This window comes from Lissotriton vulgaris, chromosome 11 (genome assembly GCF_964263255.1).
Source record: "Lissotriton vulgaris chromosome 11, aLisVul1.2, whole genome shotgun sequence".
Taxonomy (NCBI): domain Eukaryota; kingdom Metazoa; phylum Chordata; class Amphibia; order Caudata; family Salamandridae; genus Lissotriton; species Lissotriton vulgaris.
Genome location: NC_141699.1, coordinates 476,386,430 through 476,408,721, shown reverse-complemented (window position 1 = coordinate 476,408,721; position 22,292 = coordinate 476,386,430). Strand labels below are relative to the sequence as shown.

The 22,292-nt window shown below is 47.0% G+C and overlaps 1 protein-coding gene across 5 annotated transcripts in view; it reads left to right on the top strand.

Moving 5' to 3' along the window:
- LOC147679997 (CD5 antigen-like) overlaps window positions 1–22,292 on the top strand; it is a 768,709-nt gene that overhangs the window by 496,521 nt on the left and 249,896 nt on the right. For all 5 annotated transcript variants that reach the window (XM_086943540.1, XM_086943542.1, XM_086943541.1 and 2 more), the window contains one exon: window positions 2,830–2,972. In XM_086943540.1, the coding sequence (XP_086799666.1) occupies window positions 2,830–2,972 (143 nt within the window). The remainder of the gene's footprint in view (window positions 1–2,829; window positions 2,973–22,292) is intronic.

Here is a 22,292-nt window from a genome sequence, read left to right as displayed (position 1 = left end):
TGAGCTCTGTAGGTCAGAACATACATTTTTAAGAGACCTGGTTATGGCACCCAAATATATCCCCCTTGCCACCTCTATTGCTGAACATGGGTAGGCAGTCAATAGGTAATGTTGCTAGGTTATGCCCTGTACTTTTTTAGGCTCGCATTAGGCGGACCCCCAATCTCTCTTCCTACGCAGAAGCCCTCACTGAGATTATCCGCCTGTACACCGGCGGAAAAATAGTCTGGATCCTCGACATTAGAAGAACGTTGACCGCTGTAGGTCTTCGTGGTTGCTGGGCCAGTCAGGAACCCCCGAGGAGAGACGATTTCAAACGCCTATATAAGAATAGGTGGATCTTCGAGAGAACTGCAAACCTAATGTGGGTAAACTAACATCAAAATTCTACTCCCACAAACAAACTAGATATTACAAGCCCTTCCTTGATTCAATGAAGGCACCTAGAGACAGAATTATCTATATGCAGTTTAGGTTCGGAACTCTTCCTGTCTGTGAGGTGACAGCAAAGAGGGGCACAAGCAATGGGAAAAATTGTCCCTGTTGCAAGGCCCCGGCCGAAAACATTGCCCATTTAATGTTTGCTTGCCTGGCGTACAAAACATTACAGGGAAAATGGCTGAAACGGCTCTGTCAACAATTGGACACATGGGACCACCACACAGCACTATGCATTCTTAGGTCCGATCCCAGGCCGTTCTATACATGGTGCGTAGCAAAATGTTTGGGACAAGTGTGGCTCATAAGGTGGACTGGGCTTTCAAGTAAGTCATAGCCTTAACTGAAACATGGTCAGTGGGAACTTTAAGGTTGTAACATTTAATCTGCTAGAAGTATAATGCACAAGCACTATATTTGTTAAAACTCGCTGCTAAGTTAAGGAAATTAAATTACTTTTTATTTTAATGCTTCACCATAATGACGAAGTGTCGCCTGTTTTTATCCGGGTTTTTAAGGTTAATATGTATTAGATAATCTGAACTAAGTTTTGTACTTACTATTGTTACTATGTTTTTATTTTTAATAATTTGAACATGATATATGCATTATTGTATCAAGAGCTCAACTAATCACTTTGTTGCATCAATTTTTATGTACATCAATAATGTTGCATATCTGTATTCTCTCTTTTTAAAGAACCGCAATGTATTTTTAATTATAGCTTTTATGACATTTCTATCAAAATAAAGCTTAAATCAATCAATCGAAATGAGGTAGTAAGCTTGTTTTTGAACTAAACATTAAATGAAAAGGACCAACCTTTAAATGGCATGGGATTGTACGAATATTCCACAGTAACTTCTGATTGGAAAATGCACTGCAACCTATGAAATATTTCCTTCTCTGTAAATTTGAGTGGAAGAGAAAACCCAGCAACCATTTATGTTGTCCAAGCTTCACGATTAAGACTTGAGAAAAATAATGTCTTGAGCCAGGGCCTGCCTTAGCGCTGGTTGTGCCCTTTGCGGCAGTCTTTGTTGGGGCCTCCCAGTGACCTCATTCTGCACAGATTCCCTTATTACCACCCTCAACATTGTCCCTCATTTCTCCATGGCCCCCTTTTCACATTTAATTCATTTTTATAGTGCTACTCACACCAGTGTAGGGAGTCAGAACACTTCATAGCGCACACATTATATAGAGATAATGTGTTTTAAACAATATACAGGAAATGTTACATACGCAAGAGAGGACTACAAGGTGTAAGAGTCACATGTCATCCATGCTAATATGCAGTATATTTTAAGAGTGGTCTGGAGAAGCAATCACTCACGATTTTAAATGAGATGCAGGGTGGGGTTCGTTTTACTAATTAAAATGTATTCCTACCCAAACGATCCCTTTTAGCAACATCAGGATAATGAAAGACTGGGGGAAACATAGCGTTCTGACCTATTCCATGCAGTTTGCATTCAGCTCTTTCAAGACAGTTCATAGCTCACTGTGTTCTATTGGGATTGTAATTTATGAGTTACAAGTGACAAAAGGATCTCTGTGACAAAAGCAGTAAACCACTGAGCTAACTGCATAAAACACAATTCTGTGATCTGCATGAAACAGGTCAGTTCAGTAGACAGCACTCCAATCTTTCTCCAGTAGTGTCATTAATCGCCAAAGTTGACATTGTTATTGTTGCCTGAAAATTGCTCGACACACAAGCAACTCTACCAGGTGTTTTTTAATCCTATAAAATATGTCATCATCATAATAACTTTATTTCGGCCAATATGGCCATAAAAATACATTCAAGAGAAATTAAAAAAAGAAAAAAAACAATGGAGAGTCCAATTCACAGGTGCAAATATATAAACACTGTAAGAATACAATAGTTCTAAATAGGGAGAAAGGCCATTAATAGCGGCAGTCTGGGAAAAGGTTATAAAAATATGTGGTAAAAATATAAATTAATATGTGGATATTAAAATCGAATCAGAACAATATTATAAAAACATCGCAAGCATAAAGACAGTGCCTCCCCCTCGTCCCCTAGCTCGCACACACCCCGCATGGTGGCACCGGTTGCAGAGCCCTAAAGCCGGCCCTGCTCGGTGCATTATCTTTAAAGACAAAAAATGACATAAATTATGTTGATTTGTTAGTTTGCAGGTTATACATGGCGCCTAGTCCTCGACTGTGATTTGACATTTACCAAAAAAGATGTGCCTGTAATTTCTTCTGCAACCAAGCACTGTGAATCTTACATTGTTCCTCATTTACTGTTGCAATTACTTTAGCGTTGTGGGGCATTTTGTCCTGGTGCACATGTTGAAAACCAGAATGTGTGTTGGCCAGCGCTGTCTAACAAGCTCTCATGTTTCTCTGGTCTAGATGATGATTGGAACGAGACGGTTCGCCTCACGGGAGGGCGTTCGAAGTGTGAAGGGCACGTGGAGGTCTTTACAGAAGACAGATGGGGATTTCTGTGCTCTAACGCCCTGCCTCCGAGGAAAGCCCACGTTCTTTGCAGACAGGCAGGTGACATCCTGATAATGTAGCCTTTTGATTGTTGATCCTTTATTTAAGTCTGCCCCAGCATTGCCACCTTTATTCAGTCATGCTTTCTTGCTGATTTTACCGTCCATACAGAAACTTTCTTTTCAGGAAAAACTCTGCAGCTTCTGTACAGGACAGGGAGTTTTAGGGGATCCTGGTGGAGTACTATTGATTGGTGGGTGGGCTGTCAAGTTTTGATGTTGTGTGATCTTGGTTGCATGGCTTTGACTATTTAAATATGTCAAGCGCTCCTGCACTGATAGGCCTCTTGGCATCATGACGTGGCCTGAGGAGCCTTCTAGATGGAGATGGAAGTCTAAAATCAACAAAAAATCTAACAGAGAGAGATGCCTTTTTTGTAATTGTAGAATGGCTAATTACTGACTGGTTTAGGCAATGGACAGAGAAAGCGCCCAAAAGAAGGACCGGGCTTCTAAGACCTGTTTTCTAAACCATGCAGCTGAGTTTGGAAGTAGAGCACAATGAAGGGCTGGGTCTGTTGGGCTTGAGCTTGACCTGCAGAGAGGGACTGCATTTTAGCATTAGCCAGACAGTAGGGATGCTACTAAAGTGAGTCAACTGATTGCCAGCCATTGTAGCCTTTGGCATGCTTCAAAGAACTGGCCAGATTTCTTGAATCCGTACCGTAGCAGCTGCCTGAATTCCCTACCATTTAGAGGTTTTATTCTAAAACTTCAGAAGAAATGTGAAACGCAAATGCAGGAATTATTTTTTGTTTTTGTAATTGTTAATGTCATCTTTTACTCTACTTTGGGGGATGCAGGCATGGTTGGCAACCAGACAAACTCAACACCCAATTTCTAGGCAATTCTATTTCTAAACAAAATAAATGCTTATCCTCAGAGCTCTTATCTGCCCCACTGTGTAGTGACCCTTCCATATCCTTTTTTCAGGAATGCAGCTGCCAAAATGTCGCCCTCACAGCTGAACTGTCACGGCTTACAATAATAATGTTTTTTGGGCTTGTGAAAACAGGTGTTAACATGGTGGTGGTGGGTAGCCACCATCCTAATAAGGAGAAAGGCAGAATGTATTTGAAGCAGTGGTCAAAGTGCAGTAAAAAAAGTATGGGAAGTGTGATGTTGCGTGCAAGGGGCGGGGCAAGGGGTGGGGTTAGAGAGTGTGGGCGTGTCTAAAACAAATCACAAATATTCTCTACCTTTGTTCAGTCTTTTACCTTCTGGTAACTACATATAAAATAACACATAGCTTACATGAAAATTAATATGTTAATCAGTGGGAAATACACAATCTTACGGTATGAAACATCTATTAGTTCATACACTGCACCATATCCTAGTTGATGCAATGGAGAATAGTGACTTGCATATGTTTAGTGCTACAGGGTCCCAGTCTGTGACAGAAAGCACTGCGGACATGCAAGACATTATTTCAAACTTGCATTACACACAGTATAAAATAGGCTGCTACAGAATGTGCAGAAAGGTTTAAGATAAAAAATGTTTCCAAAATATAGATTTTTTTGCAAGGTGTACATAGTGCATTTTTGTTATTTTTAATAATTGTCTATTAAAAGCACACAACACACAGCTTAAAATGTAACTCCATTACCATACCCTTCAAAAAGAATAAATGTGTGTCATCAGGAAGCATTTTTTTAATGGTTACTGTCTTTTAAAAAAACACACACCACATCTTAGCAGGTAGCTCCCTTACAGTACCTCTCAAAATTAATACATTTGTATTCCATAATATTTTTAAAATAAAAGATAAAAACACAGATGGAAATAAACCAAGGGAAGGTAGATTAACACATGAAATACAAAACTGTTCACCCCATTTGTGTTATTCTCACAGTCTGTGGTATCAAGCGTGTAAAAACAACCCAACATTCTTAAGGATGCTGCTCATTTTCTTTTCGTTTTATCCTCCTTGGGTGTTTGGGGTATATTATAAGGTGTATTAGATGATTAAAAAAGGATAAAAAGGAAGCTTAACAGGGTCTCTTTTGCTTAAAATTGCGGTATGCTTGATGAATGAGGTTTACTAGTCTTATATTTAGGGCTGTATTTTCAGGGTTTAAAGCGGCGATGATTGCTTGCCTACAGGTACGGACGCCCAACTTGTTCCATTCTGCTTTTAATTTGCACCTGCGTTGGAAGTTGAAGAGTGGATAAAGGCAGACCACATGCGACAGAGTTTCAGCCGTTTTACCACACCCTCTACAGGTTGAATCTTCCACCGTACGATGCCAGGCAGGCAGATCTTGCAAAAATCGCCAGTCACCCAATCTAATGGCTATAAGGCTGCGTTTTAGGTACAGTGAGTATGTGCAAGTCAGGTAGATGGCTGGGGCTAGCCGTCTGTATGAATTTATGAGAGCCCAAGCATGGCTACGTTTCGCAAAAAGTGCTTTATCCATGATGAGTGATCTCGTTCTCACCCCTTTTTTAATGGGCATTTTAAATGCTGTCTGACTGGGATTAAGGGCCCCTAGGTCGCTCACTGACAGTTGGTGAATGGCGGTCTTAAAAAGGCGACCAAACGTTCCACCCACGTTTTTCTGGGAGATTTCTAACCAGACTAAGGATTCTAATGTGCCTGGGTCCACTTGTCTCAGTTTATGACAGAGGTTTAGGTAAGTGCCATCGTTGGAGGCCTCATAGATTAATAACCCCATCTCTAATCTTATCTGTGCTGCGGATGCAGAGTTTGGTAGCTGGAGAACTCTTTTATATATTCTGGTTGTATGTTTGTTTAAGGTTTGTAAAAAAAATCCTAGGCAGTCTAACCAGTAGGCAAACAATTAATCTGACCCAATAGCTGATGCAGCTGTTTTGCACTTAATAAAATATTTTAAAAAAAAATATTTTTTTATAAAAGAAGCATACTTTTAATTGACATAGTAAAAATCATATAAAGACCTAAACAATTATCTAACTATATGATGAATTCATACAATAATCAAAACATATATAATTAATACATGAAATTTAAAAAAGATTTTAACAATTTAATAAAAAGACACCCTAAATCATAAGTGGTGCCTAAAGTGCAATGGCGAATAAGAACTCAAAAATGTATGTTTGTTTAAGACAGTATTCAATTTCCCCCTGCATATCTCTATGCCATATGATAGGATGGGGACAATTTTCGCTCTCATGACCTCCAAAAGCGGCATTAGTGTTAGGCCTGAGAGGTTTTTGGAGAGCTTACCTAGTGACACCGCAAGGTCGTAGCTTTGACCGAGATTTCGTTGCGCTGATTTATGAGGTTGCATCTGGAGTCCAGATGGACACCTAGATATTTGTATGACTGGCCAATGGCGAGGCTTATGTTGTTAAATGACCACCCACCACCTGCGTGTCGTTTTTTACCAAAGAGGACAACTTGCGTTTTCTTAAGGTTAACCTCTAGTTGGCTCGTAGTTGAATAGCTAAGCAGTTTATCAAGGAGCCTTTGCAGCCCGACCCTAGTGAGGCTAAAGAGGGCCAGGTCGTCGGCATACATAAGGTTACTTAAGGCCATGCCTCCCACCTTTGGTGGTTGGCTGTTTGTATCGTCCAGAGTTCTTGACAGGTCTGATATAAAGAGGTTAAAGAGAAGTGGAGCCAGCACACATCCCTGCTTCACACCTCTAGTTGCCATAATTTTCAGCGAGAGGTGTGTGCCGGACCCCAACTGCACCCGAACCCAGGTGCGGGAGTGTAATTGAATGATTGCCTCTAGTAGTTTATCAGGAATCCCCCAGTGTTGGAACCTAAGTATGTCAGGTCACCTAGGGTAGCCTGGCCTAGGGTAAGACACAATCACTAGAGGCACATGTGTAAAGGTTGCAAACCACCCAGCAGTAATCCAACGCAATATCACCCAAAAATGACACTACACCAATGTTTGGAAAAATACGAGCTTGTTTATAAAAATAATCTTTGCTCTTTTTGTCAAATATTTAGCTCTAGTAAATACAGTTCATTACATCACAGCATCTTTAACCTCTTCACTTAACCACATCTAGCAGGTATACATCTACATACTTCAACAGTTCAGATGAGCAATTACTGTACTCTGTTTGACCCCTTTCTGAATCTTCTTTTAAAAACAAGGTTTAAACAGATAACCACCACTTCCCACAATTGCTCTATGGCCAGGTACAAATTAGCATTCCCCAGCCCAGGTTATCGATCTCCTCAGCAGCCCCACCCTTTCTGAGGACAAGCTGTCTCAAGTTTTCAGGCACCAGAGGCTAGGAAAGAATGTCCCAAAAGACTGGCTAAGGCCTCAGTTTCCTTTCACCCCTCGAGAGTACCATAGGATTCTTTAAACTGTAGGCTTACCAATATGCGGTTAGTTAACAGTCCCGAAACCCCTTTTTATACACAGGAATTAACCAGGGCTGCACCACTTTGTGGAAAAGGAGTTAGACGATCTGGAGCATAGCCAGCTCTCCTTCGCCACCCCTTAGACTTCCCCGCTTACTTGGAGGTGTATGCCTGCAGGCGTGTTCTTCCGTTACACCCCTTCACTTAAGGGACACTTCTCCTTCAAGAATCGGGCCTCCCCGCTCCCTCACAGAGGAGCGGAGGCCCTTCTGGGTGAAACTCGAGGCACTCATGCGGGAAACCAGCCGCTCGACGGAGCTGCTTCCCTCCTTGGATCTCCTCCTCGGCGCTTCAATGGGAAGCCAGCCGCTCGACGGAGCCTCTTCCCCCTTGGTTCTCCCCACCAGTGGCTGTCGGAGGTTCCTTCTCGAAGGCGCATTCGCGCATGCGCTGATGATAAGTGTCTCGGCCACAGCAGCTGCTTAGTCGTCCTGACCCAGATTAGTGACTCCGCAACGGGCCTGCTCGGTCCTAGGCCCCTCCTGAGGTGACAACTTGGCTCAGTCAGGAATATGCGCAGTGGCGCTGAATATCGAACAACTTGCCCCCTTCTCTCGGATTTTCAGTGGCACTGACACGGAGCGCGATCGGCGCCCCAGGGGTCCTGCTCACAGCGGAAACAGAGAGAAACTACTCAGGCCCATTGAATCCTGTCTCCTCACTCTTCTACCTCACAAGTCGGGAGGTTGGCTACACGTTACAGGTCCAGGCACCGGTAAGAGAGTCCCAGCGCTATACAGGGCAGGAGCTTACTTCTCGCCCCAGAGAGAGGGGGGGTAAAAGGGGAATCCTTCACGCTGGAGCCCCAGATCTCTTCTTCAGCAATAGTCCACTAACCCTCCTTACTGGTCAGATATAGGTGCACAGGTGATCTTCTAGTTTGGTTCCCACAGCCGGGGCCTCCTCAGCTCCACAGACCACTGGGATTAACCCTTCACCTAACTTGAGCTCCTCTCTGACCAGGGTCAGCAGGACAGAACTAACTCGGCTAGGACAACAGGAATGGGGGGGTGGTGAACCCAGACAGAGGGCAACCCTTGTAGAGCAGTCCACCCTTAAGGACCCTACCCCTACCAGACCTCAGCCTTCACTCTAGCTGTTCCTCACTGGCAAGACAAAATGGCTGACCAGCATTCCGCCTTTTATAGGCTGACCCTCAGTGGTCCAGAAGGGACCAGAAGGTTCTGGAATGCCCTATTCTATCCTATGGTACAGGTTCCAGGTATGACAGTTGGGACAGTTAGTAGCTACCATTTTGTGACTCCAAGGGAATTCCTGTCAGGAAAGGCCTCTAGGCCTGAGGTGAAAAACTATGAGGGTGAAAAAGCACCTATCCCCTAGACCAACACCTTGTAAAAGCTAGTGGACACAAAAATAAATAAAGGCATGAGGGGCAAAAAGGGGACAAAATAAATAATAAATTGGAGGGACTACGCAAAAAGTCAGACAGGTCTAACACGCGTCACCCCCAGCTGAAAGTGGGGAGAACTACCCAACCCCTTGGGAGTCCTCATCACTAAGGCGGAAATACCTAGAGAGACCATCTGCATTGGCCTGGTCAACTCCAGGTCGATGTTCCACCCGGAAGTCCATTCCCTGTAGGGAGATGGACCACCTCAACAGCTTGGGATTCTCCCCCTTCATCTGCATTAGCCAACGAAGGGGGCGGTGGTCAGTCTGAACCAGGAAGTGCGAGCCAAACAGGTATGGCCGCAGCTTCTTCAGAGCCCACACCACCGCAAAAGCTTCCCTCTCAATTGCACTCCACTTCTGTTCCCGGGGAAGCAGTCTCCTGGATAAGAAGACTACAGGCTGATCCAGGCCCTCTTCATTCAGTTGCGATAACACTGCCCCAATGCCATGTTCTGATGCATCTGTCTGGACAATGAACTTCTTGGAGAAGTCTGGGGCCCTCAGGACCGGTGCTGCACACATTGCCTGCTTCAGTTTCTCAAAAGCTTGCTGACAAGCGTTCGTCCAGACTACCAGTCGAGGTTGTTTCTTGGAGGTGAGCTCTGTGAGGGGCGCTACAATAGTGCCATACCCCTTCACAAAGCGACGGTAGTAGCCTGTGAGGCCCAGGAAAGCTCGGACCTCAGTCTGTGTCTTGGGAGGTTCCTAGGCCATAATTGCCTCAATCTTTGCCTGCAGGGGCTGCACTGTCCCCCTACCCACCAAGTGTCCAAGGTACACAACCGACCCCTGCCCAATCTGGCATTTGCTGGCCTTGATTGTCAATCCAGCTTCTTTTCAGGGCCTGGAGAACTGCTTGCAAATGTTGCAAATGGTCCTCCCAACTGCTACTGAAGACAGCAATGTCATCCAGGTAAGCAGCAGAGAAACCCTCCATTCCAGAGAGGACCTGATTCACCAGCCGCTGAAATGTGGCTGGGGCATTTTTGAGCCCAAAGGGCTTCACGCAAAATTGGAAGTGTCCCTCAGGCGTGGAGAAGGCTGACCTTTCCTTTGCTCCATCTGTCAAGGAGATCTGCCAGTACCCTGAAGTGAGGTCAAAGGTACTTAGATATTGGGCAGCTCCTAGCCGGTCAATTAATTCATCCACCCTAGGGATCGGATGAGCATCAGTCTTTGTAACTGAATTCAGTCCCCGGTAATCCACACAGAACCTCAGTTCTGGTGTGGTGCCTGGTGGAGCGGTTTTTGGCACTAGCACCACCGGACCTGACCAAGGGCTGCTGGAAGGTTCTATAACTCCCAGCTCTAGCATCTTGGCAACCTCTCCATGGATGCTAGCCTTCACCTTGTCGGACAGCCGGTAGGTCTTCGACTTCACTGGTGGGCTGTCCCCTGTGTCCACATCATGGGTACACAGGTGAGTCCTTCCTGGGAAAAGGAAGAACAACGTAGAGTACTGCTCCAGTATCTGGCGGCAGTCCTCCTGCTGTTCAGGAGTTAGAGTGGGAGAGAGAATCACTCCCTCCACTGACCCATCCTTCTCTTGAGACGAGAACAAGTCTGGGAGAGGTTCGCTTTCCGCTTCCTCTTCCCCATCAGTCACCATCATTAAAATGACCTTGGGCCTCTCATGGTGGGGTTTGAGTCGGTTGGCATGCAGCACCCGTAGGGGCTGTCGAGGGGTCTTAAGGTTCACCAGGTATGTGGCCTTACCCTTCTTTTCCAACACTTCAAATGGGCCTGTCCAGCGATCCTGGAGGGCACTAAGCTCTCCAGGTTCCATCACCCACACTTTCTGGCCAGGCTCCAATTCCACCTGATGAGCATTGTGGTCATACCACTCTTTCATGACTGCCTGGCTGGCCTCCAAGTTGTCAGAAGCTTGCTTCCACAACTTCGCCATTTGGCTTCTGAAGGCCAGCATGTAGCTCACCACATCCTGGTGGGGTTTCCTGGGAGACTTTTCCCAACCATCCTTCACCAGGCTGAGAGGACCGCATACAGGGTGCCCATACAGAAGTTCAAAGGGGCTGAATCCCACTCCCTTCTGTGGCACTTCCCTGTAAGAGAATAGCAAACAGGGTAGGAGGACGTCCCATTTCCTCTGCAGGCTTTCGGGCAGACTTCTGATCATGTCCTTCAAGGTTTTGTTGAACCTCTCAACCAGTCCATTCGACTGGGGGTGATAAGGAGTGGTGAACCGGTAGGTCACTCCACACTCCTTCCACATTGCCCGCATGTAAGCTGACATAAAGTTGGTTCCCCTGTCAGACACAACTTCTTTGGGGAAACCCACTCGGGTAAAGATCCCCATTAGGGCCCTAGCCACCACAGGTGCAGTGACTGTCCTCAGAGGAATTGCCTCTGGGTATCGTGTGGCATGATCCACCAGAACCAGGATGAACCTGTGACCAGCTGTTGTTGGTGGTTCTAAAGGCCCTACAATGTTGATGCCCACCCTTTCAAAGGGGGTGCTAACGACTGGAAGTGGTTCCAGGGGAGCCTTCAGCTTCACCCCTGTTTTCCCACTGGCCTGGCAGGATACACATGTCCGACAGTAAGTGTTGGACGCCACTTTCATCTGAGGCCAGTAAAAGTGGAGGACAAGCCGAGCAAAGGTCTTGTCCTGACCTAAGTGTCCTGCCAAGGGTATAGCATGAGCCAACTCTAGCAGAAATGCTCGGTATTGTTGCGGGACTACCAAGGCCCTTGATGAACCAGGTAAGGGTACCTTGGGTTCACTGTAGAGGAGTCCATCCTCCCAGTAAATATGGTAGTGTCCCGTAACATCACCTGCTGCCTGGGCTTCAGCCTGTCGCCTCAGTCCCTCAAGGGTAGGGCACTCCCTCTGCCCCTTACAGAATTCCTCTCTGGTAGGTCCTCCCTCCACATGCCACTCAGCAGGGATGGGTAAATCCTCCAGAGAGTCTACTTCCCCCTCCACAGACTCCTGGTCCACCACCGCAGGTGGCCGATCTGTCACATGGGGCGTGGAAGCCGAAGCAGGCTCTTCCTGTCTTCGGGTCTGTCCCTTTTTGGCAGCAGGTTGGGCCATTGTTCCAGGCTCCAACCCAGGCGAACTCCCTCTCCGGGCAGTCGCAGACCGTGTGCTCACACAGGCCCAGTCAGGTGTACCCAGCATCGCAGAGTGCGTCCGGTATTCCACCTCTCTCCAAGCGTTGTGCAGTGCTCCTTATCATTCCCCAGCAGACAATCAACTGGCACGGCAGGGCTTACGGCAATTCGAAGTGAACCTGCAACCCCCTCCCACTCAAAGGGAACCTCAGCCACTGGATAGTGGCCCATTCTGCCGTCAGCCATCACGGCGGGGTGGAGTACATGGGAAACCACCTGCTCTGGAGACACCAGTTGACTTCTCACCATAGTCATACTGGCTCCTGTATCTCTCAGAGCCTACCCTCTCTGGCCATTGATGGTGACCCATTGCCCATACTTTGCAGTATTTGGGGGCACCTGGATCTTAGGAACCATCTCCCGTTCTCCCAGGGACACTAAGGTGACACCCGCCCACTCACCCCCCTTATCTAAGGGCAACTCCTCCCCGAGCGCTACACTAGCTACTACCGGTTGTTTTCCTCCGGTGGGAGGGGGTGGTCTCTTTGGCAATCTGACATCTCCCTTATAATGTCCAACACCACCACACTCAAAACAATGGAGAACCCTTGGCTGCTGGCTTTGGCCAGGATTAGGGTTTCTGGGCGGGTTTGCCTTAGGGGTGAAACCTGTTCCCTTTCCTTGGAAATTGTTTTGGGGACCTTTAGAGAACTCCCTCTTTTTATCTCCCCCCCCTTCTTCTGGGGGGCGCCCTGTCCGGCCTTTTGGCAATCCCCTCCAGTCCCCTTTGAGGGCACCCGGGTACTTGCCCAGATGTCCGCCTCCTCTGCAAGCTTCCGGGGATTGGTCAGCTTGCTGTCCACCAGGTGTTGGCGCAGCTCGGGAAAGCATTTCTCGAAGAGGTGCTCTTTCAAAAATAGATCATACAACCCCTCATAATCCTTCACCTCACTGCCCTTGACCCAGCCCTGCAAGGCCTTTCTTGCGTAACTAAGGAAGTCCACCCAGTTCTGGGTGCTTAACTTATGGCTCCCCTTGAACTTCTGGCGATATTTCTCAGGGGTAAGCCCAAACTTCCTTACCAATGCTAGCTTCATGGTGGGGTAGTTGGTTTGCTCCTCCGGTTCCAGGGCCAGCAAGGTGTCCCGACCAGCAGGAGGCATGTACTTATACAAACCACCCCCCCCCAGTGCTTCTCCTGCACCCCATGGGCTCTTAAGGAGACCTCATAGGCAGCCAACCACTTGGCTATGTCATCTCCCTGACTAAAGCTAGCAATGAGGTCTTTTGGTAAATAGGGTCTGGACTCCCTGGCTGTTTCTTTGGATTCGCTGCCACCATTCATTACAGGAGAGGACCCCCGTCGCAGGTTCTGGAGTTCTAACTCTTTCAACCTAAACTCGTGAGCCATCCTCCGCTCCTCCTTCTCCTGCTCCAGCTTAGCCAACTCCCATTTTAATTGTCTCATTTCCCTCCTGTCGGTGAGCTCGGCTTCGGTCATGCTTCCCCCGGAGACACTCCTGCCCCTCCTGGAGTAGGACACTGGTCCTGGGAGTAGGTTTTCCCCCTCTGAGTGGAATAATCCTTCTATCTCCACAACCGTGTCCCGGTCTGTCCCTTCATCCTCCTCCTTCCCTTCTTAGTGTGCTTCCACCCAAGCCCTTAGACTGGTTTGGAGTTCCCCCTTCCTGGCACCATGCTTAAAAAATACCCCCATTTGTTGGCAGAAATCTTTCAGCTGAGCCACAGAATAGGTGTCTAGTTTCTCTAGTGCAAACTCCATTTTTCAACAAGCAATACCAAGTTATACACACAAGGAAATTTGAGTTGCAAGGGCAACCCGAAGCTACCTCCACCCCACCACCAGGAAAACATTTGGAAAAACAAAAGTAAAAATTAGGAGGGCCGGTAGGAGAAAACTCCTGGTGTAGGCTAGTGAATTACGCTCAATTACTACTGAGTAGCTGCAACCACAGTCAAGATCCCACCGCTAGACACCAACTTGTTGGAACCTAAGTATGTCAGATCACCTAGGGTAGCCTGGCCTAGGGTAAGACACAATCACTAGAGGCACATGTGTAAAGGTTGCAAACCACCCAGCAGTAATCCAACGCAATATCACCCAAAAATGACACTACACCAATGTTTGGAAAAATACGAGCTTGTTTATAAAAATAATCTTTGCTCTTTTTGTCAATCATTTAGCTCTAGTAAATACAGTTCATTACATCACAGCATCGTTAACCTCTTCACTTAACCACATCTAGCAGGTATACATCTACATACTTCAACAGTTCAGATGAGCAATTACTGTACTCTGTTTGACCCCTTTCTGAATCTTCTTTTAAAAACAAGGTTTAAACAGATAACCACCACTTCCCACAATTGCTCTATGGCCAGGTACAAATTTGCATTCCCCAGCCTAGGTTATCAATCTCTTCAGCAGCCCCACCCTTTCTGAGGACAAGCTGTCTCAAGTTTTCAGGCACCAGAGGCTAGGAAAGAATGTCCCAAAAGACTGGCTAAGGCCTCAGTTTCCTTTCACCCCTCGAGAGTACCATAGGATTCTTTAAACTGTAGGCTTACCAATATGCGATTAGTTAACAGTCCCGCTACCCCTTTTTATACACAGGAATTAACACCAGGGCTGCACCACTTTGTGGAAAAGGAGTTAGACGATCTGGAGCATAGCCAGCTCTCCTTCGCCACCCCTTAGACTTCCCCGCTTACTTGGAGGTGTATGCCTGCAGGCGTGTTCTTCCGTTACACCCCTTCACTTAAGGGACGCTTCTCCTTCAAGAATCGGGCCTCCCCGCTCCCTCACAGAGGAGCGGAGGCCCTTCTGGGTGAAACTCGAGGCACTTATGCGGGAAACCAGCCGCTCGACGGAGCTGCTTCCCTCCTTGGATCTCCTCCTCGGCGCTTCAATGGGAAGCCAGCCGCTCGACGGAGCCGCTTCCCTCTTGGTTCTCCCCACCAGTGGCTGTCGGCGGTTCCTTCTCGAAGGCGCATTCGCGCATGCGCGGATGATAAGTGTCTCGGCCACAGCAGCTGCTTAGTCGTCCTGACCCAGATTAGTGACTCCGCAACGGGCCTGCTCGGTCCTAGGCTCCTCCTGAGGTGGCAACTCGGCTCAGTCAGGAATATGCGCAGTGGCGCTGAATATCGAACAACTTGCCCCCTTCTCTCGGATCTTCAGTGGCGCTGACACGGAGCACGATCGGCGTCCCAGGGGTCCCGCTCACAGCGGAAACAGAGAGAAACTACTCAGGCCCATTGAATCCTGTCTCCTCACTTTTCTACCTCACAAGTTGGGAGGTTGGCTACACGTTACAGGTCCAGGCACCAGTAAGAGAGTCCCAGCGCTATACAGGGCAGGAGCTTACTTCTCGCCCCAGAGAGAGGGGGGGTAAAAGGGGAATCCTTCACGCTGGAGCCCCAGATCTCTTCTTCAGCAATAGTCCACTAACCCTCCTTACTGGTCAGATATAGGTGCACAGGTGATCTTCTAGTTTGGCTCCCACTGCCGGGGCCTCCTCAGCTCCACAGACCACTGGGATTAACCCCTTCACCTAACTTGAACTCCTCTCTGACCAGGGTCAGCAGGACAGAACTAACTCGGATAGGACAACAGGAATGGGGGGGGGTGGTGAACCCAGACAGAGGGCAACCCTTGTAGAGCAGTCCACCCTTAAGGACTCTACCCCTACCAGACCTCAGCCTTCACTCTAGCTGTTCCTCACTGGCAAGACAAAATGGCTGACCAGCATTCCGCTTATTATAGGCTGACCCTCAGTGGTCCAGAAGGGACCAGAAGGTTCTGGAATGCCCTACTCTATCCTATGGGACAGGTTCCAGGTATGACAGTTGGGACAGTTGGTAGCCTGCTAAGTGTTGCTGGCTATGTGTCTGCTACTATTATGACGATAGAAGACAGACTGGACAGTTAACCACTGTGAAAAATGTCCATCAGTTACGCGATTTTGGGCACCCAGTACATCATTTGGTCTACTCCACAGTAGTTTCACCACCACTCTATCTCCATAGATATATATTGGGGATACGGAGTGATGGGTGGATGTCTGGTAGATTAAGTTTATTTGTAACTGTGAGCAGTGCACAAAAAATGAGTGTGATAAAAATGATAAGTGTAAGATTGGATGGTGCATACAATTATTACTTTATTCTGGAGTCATGCACCTCCAAAGTTAAAAACAATAGTGCAAAAAAGTCAGGTGGTTCAAACAAATACCTTCTGACTGGGCTATCTGGTCGACATGTTTCTGCGGTTACTGGTCAGTTGTTATACCATCCGCTTCCTCAGGACCCATAAACTTAATTGCTACTGCTAAACTAGTGATATGTGGAAAACAGGACATTTGTGAACGAAAAAAAGTGTCACCTGTACACTTCCATCGCGTAACTGATGGACATTTTTCACAGTGGTTAACTGTCCAGTCTGTCTTCTATCATCATAATAGTAGCAGACACATAGCCAGCAACACTTAGCATGCTTTGAGCTCACTTTTAGACCCACAGTTATTTGTTGTTCTTAAATACTTGTGTGGGGGGTATAACTGTGCTCAGGTCTCAAAACACTTCCCTTGAACCCTAGAATAATTGCTTGTTGATTACAGTTGGTAGCCACCATTTTGTGACTCCAAGGGAATTCCTGTCAGGAAAGGCCTCTAGGCCTGAGGTGAAAAACTATGAGGGTGAAAAAGCACCTATCCCCTAGGCCAACACCTTGAAAAAGCTAGTGGACACAAAAATAAATAAAGGCATGAGGGGCAAAAAGGGGACAAAATAAATAATAAATTGGAGGGACTACGCAAAAAGTCAGACAGGTCTAACACCCAGTTTCTTAGTTTTTCCCATAAAGCCGCCCTGGGGACCCTATCAAATGCTGCTTTGAAATCGACAAAGCAGCAAAACACTGACCTAGATGTTAAAAGTGCTTTGTCGACGATGATTGACACTGCAAATAGGTTTGTCGTTGTCCCTGAGTTAGCAACAAACCCTGTCTGGTTCATCGGTATCAAGTTGTGTTCCTTTGCCCATATCCTCAGGTTCTCTAGGAGGAGTCCTGCATAATGCTTAGCCTCGATGTCCAGGAGGGCTATGAGTCTGTAGTTGTTCGGCGCGGCGCAGAATCCTGATTTATAAATTGGATGGGTTATGGCTCCCCGCCAGGAATCAGGGATTATAGCAGTGTTCAGAGCATAATTAAAAAGGGTTGTTAGGATTCCTGACCAGAAGACTGTGTCAGATTTTAAGAGGCTCTGTGGCAGGTCATTTGGCCCGGCGCTCCGTCTGATCTTGCCTTTGTCACTGCTGTAGTAACCCTTTCTTGGGTCACTTCAAGGACCTCGTTGACTGGGTGTAAGCACTCAATCTCTCTTGGAGGGCTGTATCCTGTTGGTCCTTGGTGTTCTGAGGCCCTGAAGTGATCAGTGAGGACTATTACTCAGTCCAATTCTTGAATATTAGCTGTTCCAAAGCTCGGTGTGCTCGAGTTTGTGTGGTTAATTAAAGCCCAGAATTTTCTTGAGTTTTTGTTCTTGCTCTCCCACACCAATTTGCACCAGAATTGGTTTTCATGCGACTGTTTGTCTTTAATCACCGCCAGCCTAAAGGACTTTTGAGCAGCTTGATATTGGTTTAAGCATTCTTTGTTCCCCGGGTTTTTAGCAGTTAGCCGCAGAGCGTTGTTTCTGGCTTTCTTGAGTTACTTCGCCTGTGTTGACAATGAGAACTTGCGAGGCTGGATTGGCCTTTGGGCCTGCTGATTGACTGGAAAAAGGTTGGTCAGGTGAGAGCAGAGCATTGACCATGTCACAGTTGGTGAGGCATCTTGGTTAATTCCGTCTCTAATGATGACTATGCTTTCATGTAGGATGTTCAGACTAATTTCTTCACTCCGCTTGAGGCGCTTTAAGTTCTCGGTGTATGTTCCCCGGCAGGTCAAAGGAGCAAATTTGTGATTCAATGGTTTTGAGGTGAAGGATGTAACCTGAGGCCTATGGTGGCTTTCCGTTCGTGGATGGATACGAAAGCTGGCCAGACAGTGTAGCAGGGCTGAGTTACAGATGGTATAGTCCAGATAGGATTGCTTACTGCCGTTTGTCCAACACCAGTTTGGATGGGTGTATCACCAGGAAGTTTCAAGAGATTCCTCAGTTAAAGCCAATACCGACTTCCCAGCACCCTTTACATTTGCAGATTAAGCATTTGGCACATTTACACTTCTTTCAGGTAATCAGGCACCCTATCAAGAAGACTTGTCTTTTTGTCTTCCCCTCTCTCTGTTTTACAGCTCAGCAGGCTACCTGAATGACACTTTGGCTGAAGTTTTTCAGCTCCTGGAATTAACCATCCCAGAACAGATGACTTTTGACAAGAAGTAGGGGTACTGTTTACCTAAATTTAAAAAAGTAAGGGCACGCCGTGCCCCTCAGATGCCCCCACTTTGACCACTGATTTGAAGGTACATCCCTTGATCTTCCGGAACAGACGTCCCCTGAGTGCAAAATATAATCTACAACTCCAAGGGAGAGCCCTACGGTGTGTAAACCGGTATGGGTTAAGTAAAGGTGGAGAAGACATCCGTCTGCAGTCTTCCGTCACAGATACTACTGCTCAACACTCCTACAAGTAATGGTTATGTTACTTGTTAATCTCTGGGACATGGGTGTGCCAGTTCCTTCAATAGACCATGCACTGTAGACACCTTCGGACCACCACCATATGGTTCCAGACGTTCAGAATCTCCGTAAGCGGAGCAACTGGTGGCAAAGTCTAAAAAGTCCCTGCGGGAAAGGAACAGGGAAAATCAGCAAAGTTGGGAGAACGCAAAACCACTGATGAACTAAGCGAGAACTAAAGCCCTACAACACACACAGAAAGTTGCCACTCTATTTATAGTGGTATGTAGAGAGTGTGGGTGCTCTATTGACTCCAATGGCTCTGCCCTGAAGTTGAGTCTCTGTATTTTTTTGTATGTGTGCTTCGAAGGATAAACTTGGTCTTCCATATTCTCCGACCTCTCTCGAGAAACTAACAATCCTTGTTGCTTTGTCATACTTTGTTGAATCAATTTATATTTGTTACGTTCCTTGAATGAAAATGTGACAAGTGGTTAGGCAGGTACTCAGTAGACAGATGTATGCGCCAAGAAAGTCACAGCTGAAATTAGTCACTGTTATCCAGTATTAGGGTATCTTTCATAGATTCTCATGCTTTATTCATTCCCCGTCGTCGGGATGGGAGTCCCCGGTACATAAACAAAGTAATGTCTCATAGACATATGTACATAGTAATAGGCCAAGGGCTTCTCATTAGTAACATATCCATGTCCTTTTGTAAAAAGGACCAACGTTCGGGGAAGAGCCAGTCAGCTATCACCGCCCTCTGGAACCTTCCTGGAAGGAGCTCTAGTCCCTCAGATTTTCTACCGCATGTCGCGCTAAGGGAGTCTCCACTGAGCTCTGCTCCACTTTCCTTGGTTTCTGGATTTTCCAGTGTTTTTTCAACAAAATTCCTTCATCTGTGTGGAGTTCTCAGGTTCTCATGGCTGATACTCCTAAGAAAGGCCATTTTAGGGACTCTGCTTCCTGTGGTAAGAAGAGACTTCATGTGTATGATCAACACAAGGACTGTCTCTATTGCCTTTAACCAGATCATTCTTCAAAAGACTGTAAGGTATGTCATACCTTTTCTTCAAAAACCTGACTGCAGAGGTTCAAAGATAAAGACCAAGTTGTGTCTTCTGAGGAAAGTGAATGTTCTTTCAGGTCTTCACATTCCTCTCAAAAGAGACCTAGGGTGGACTCTCCCGGTCCTTCATCGCAGCCACCTCAAAAGAAGACGCACAAAAAGTCTTCAGCGGCACATTCTAAGGCTTTGCTGGTAAACGTTTCTCCTAAGTAAACTGTTCACACCTTCAAAAAGCCTGTTTCCACTTCATCTACGACCACCTCGTCGACGATAGCTTCATCATGAGAAAATCTCCATCTATGACTTTGACTGTCATCTCGTTGACGACGACAGTATCAACTTCTGTGGCATCTTCGGCCTTATCCACGTCAAAGTCGACCAATTCATTGGTCTATCTCGTCGACGATAAAAATAAGGAAATTGTCAACAATGAAGCCATCGCCGACTCTACGATCGCCGACGAGCATGCCCACGCCTGGGCGTCGACATCTATCCCGTCGCCGACGAAGGCTCCGTCGACGACGACGAAGACACAGTCGACGCGGACACCGTCGACGCAGACGCCGTCGACGCTAACACCATCGACACTGACACCCTCGACGACAGCACCGTCGACGACAGCACCGTCGACGACAGTACCGGTGGTGCCCGTCAACGTCTCCTCGTCGATGACCACTCCGTCGATGGGCTCGTCGACGACAACTGAACCTAACCTGCAGAGTGTGTATATACATCTTAAGATTATAAAACGCATGCTGACACCGGCTTTCACTTCTCCAAGCAGGGTCCAATCCTTGCCACCTGTTCACCTCCTGGAGGAGGAATACTTTGATGATGGCAGTATGTTCAGAGCTGCTACCAGTCCATCTGAACTTCACGTCAAATATCACAATAGTTCGGACTATGATGATCAGGAGCTGAAAGATTAGGTGGATTATCATGAGGAATGCCATCCCCCTCAACCTCCTACGGTTTGCCTACCAGCATCCCTAGTTTTCGACCTTCAATTCCTAATAACGGATTATAAACAGAGGTTTCCAACTCAACGTTCTCCGGTGGCCTCTCCGCCACCAAGACCTCGGCCTTCGCCTCTAATTTTACAACCTGGCCCTTCCAATTCACAACCTCCACCTTCTTCGGATGATGAAGAAGAGGAACAACATGAGGAAGGGGAACTTCAAGATTCTTAATCAACACATGAAGAGTGTGATGATTATGTAATTCCATGTCCAGCATCCCCGGTACCTACTCAGGCTGACTCGCCCCCTGAGGATATTGGGGGTTTCCATAACATCCTTGAGAGAGCGGCACAGCGTTTTCAAATACCTATGCCGTCCCACAAACAGGATTGTTTCCTTTATGACTTTAAGGAACCCTTTAAAAAGTCTGTCAGGTCTATACCTATTACCGACTACATATGGGACCAGGGTGTGAAGATTATGCAAAACACTTCTTCTCTACCCCCGGTGCTACCTATACTGGACAAAAAATACAGGGCTCCAAACACCGCTCGAGCTTGCCTGACTGGACACCACAGACCTGACTCTGTTATCACAAAGGCTGCTCAGCGGAAATCTTAAAATCCTTCTGCGCCTCTAACCGCCCCTACAGATAAGGATTGGAGGCGGCTAGATAACATGGGGAAACGGTTTTTGTCCATGTCAGCATTAACTGTGTGCGCTTCCAACTCTTTGGCACTGCTGGGACATTATAATCGACAAATGTAGGCAGACATTGCCCCATATCCGGGGCCTTGCCGGAAGAGTCTAAAGAGGAAGCAAAGAAGATCTTGCTGGAGGGTGAACGCTCAGCGTCCGAGATCATCGATTGCGCGATGGATTTTGCATTTACTGGTTTTCGCCAACTGGCGGGAGTGCGGTCCTGCGACGCCAAGGTTGGCTGAAGGCAACGGCATTCCGTCCGGAGATACAGACGAAAGTCCTTGACATGCTTTCGAGGAAAAGGTGGTTGACAGAAAGACGCCGCTCGGCGACAATGACTTTTCACCGCCACAGGTCTCCACTTCATTTCCACCCTCCAGAGTTGGAGGAAGAATTTCTCATTTCCTGCGCAATTGGAAAAAGATAACAACAGATCGCTGGGTCCTCCAGCTGGTTCAGTTTGGGCACTCGCTGGAGTTCATCCGAATTCCTCGTCAGACCCCTCCTCGTCCTATGCTCCACAATAACTTACGTCTTCTACTCTTGGAGCTTACACTAATTCTCCGAAAGGGAGCTATAGAAAGAGTTCCTCCTGGTCAACTGGGGAAGGGGTTCTACTCCCGCTTTTTCCTGGTGCGGAAAAAGGAGAAGAAATGGAGACCTATACTAGACTTGAGAAGTCTCAACAAAGTTCTGAAGAAACAGTCATTTCGCATGTTTTCTATTCAAGAGGTTCTACAACTTCTCAACGCAAATGACTACATGTTGTCTTTAGACCTTCAGGACGCCTACTTTCACATCCCAATCCACCGGAATCACAAAAAGTTCCTGAGGTTTGCTGTGGTGGACAGACACTACCAATTTCGGGTCCTGCCCTTCGGCCTCAAGTCAGCACCACGCATTTTTACGAAATGCCTGTCTCCAGTGGCTGCGTATCTCAGGCAGCAACACCATCAAGTCTTTCCGTATCTAGACAAATGGCTCGTCAAAGCACCCTCTCTAGAAATCGTGACCAGGTCTTCCAACGCCTGTCTTCAGCTTTTCGACTGTTTGGGCTAAACTCTCAATC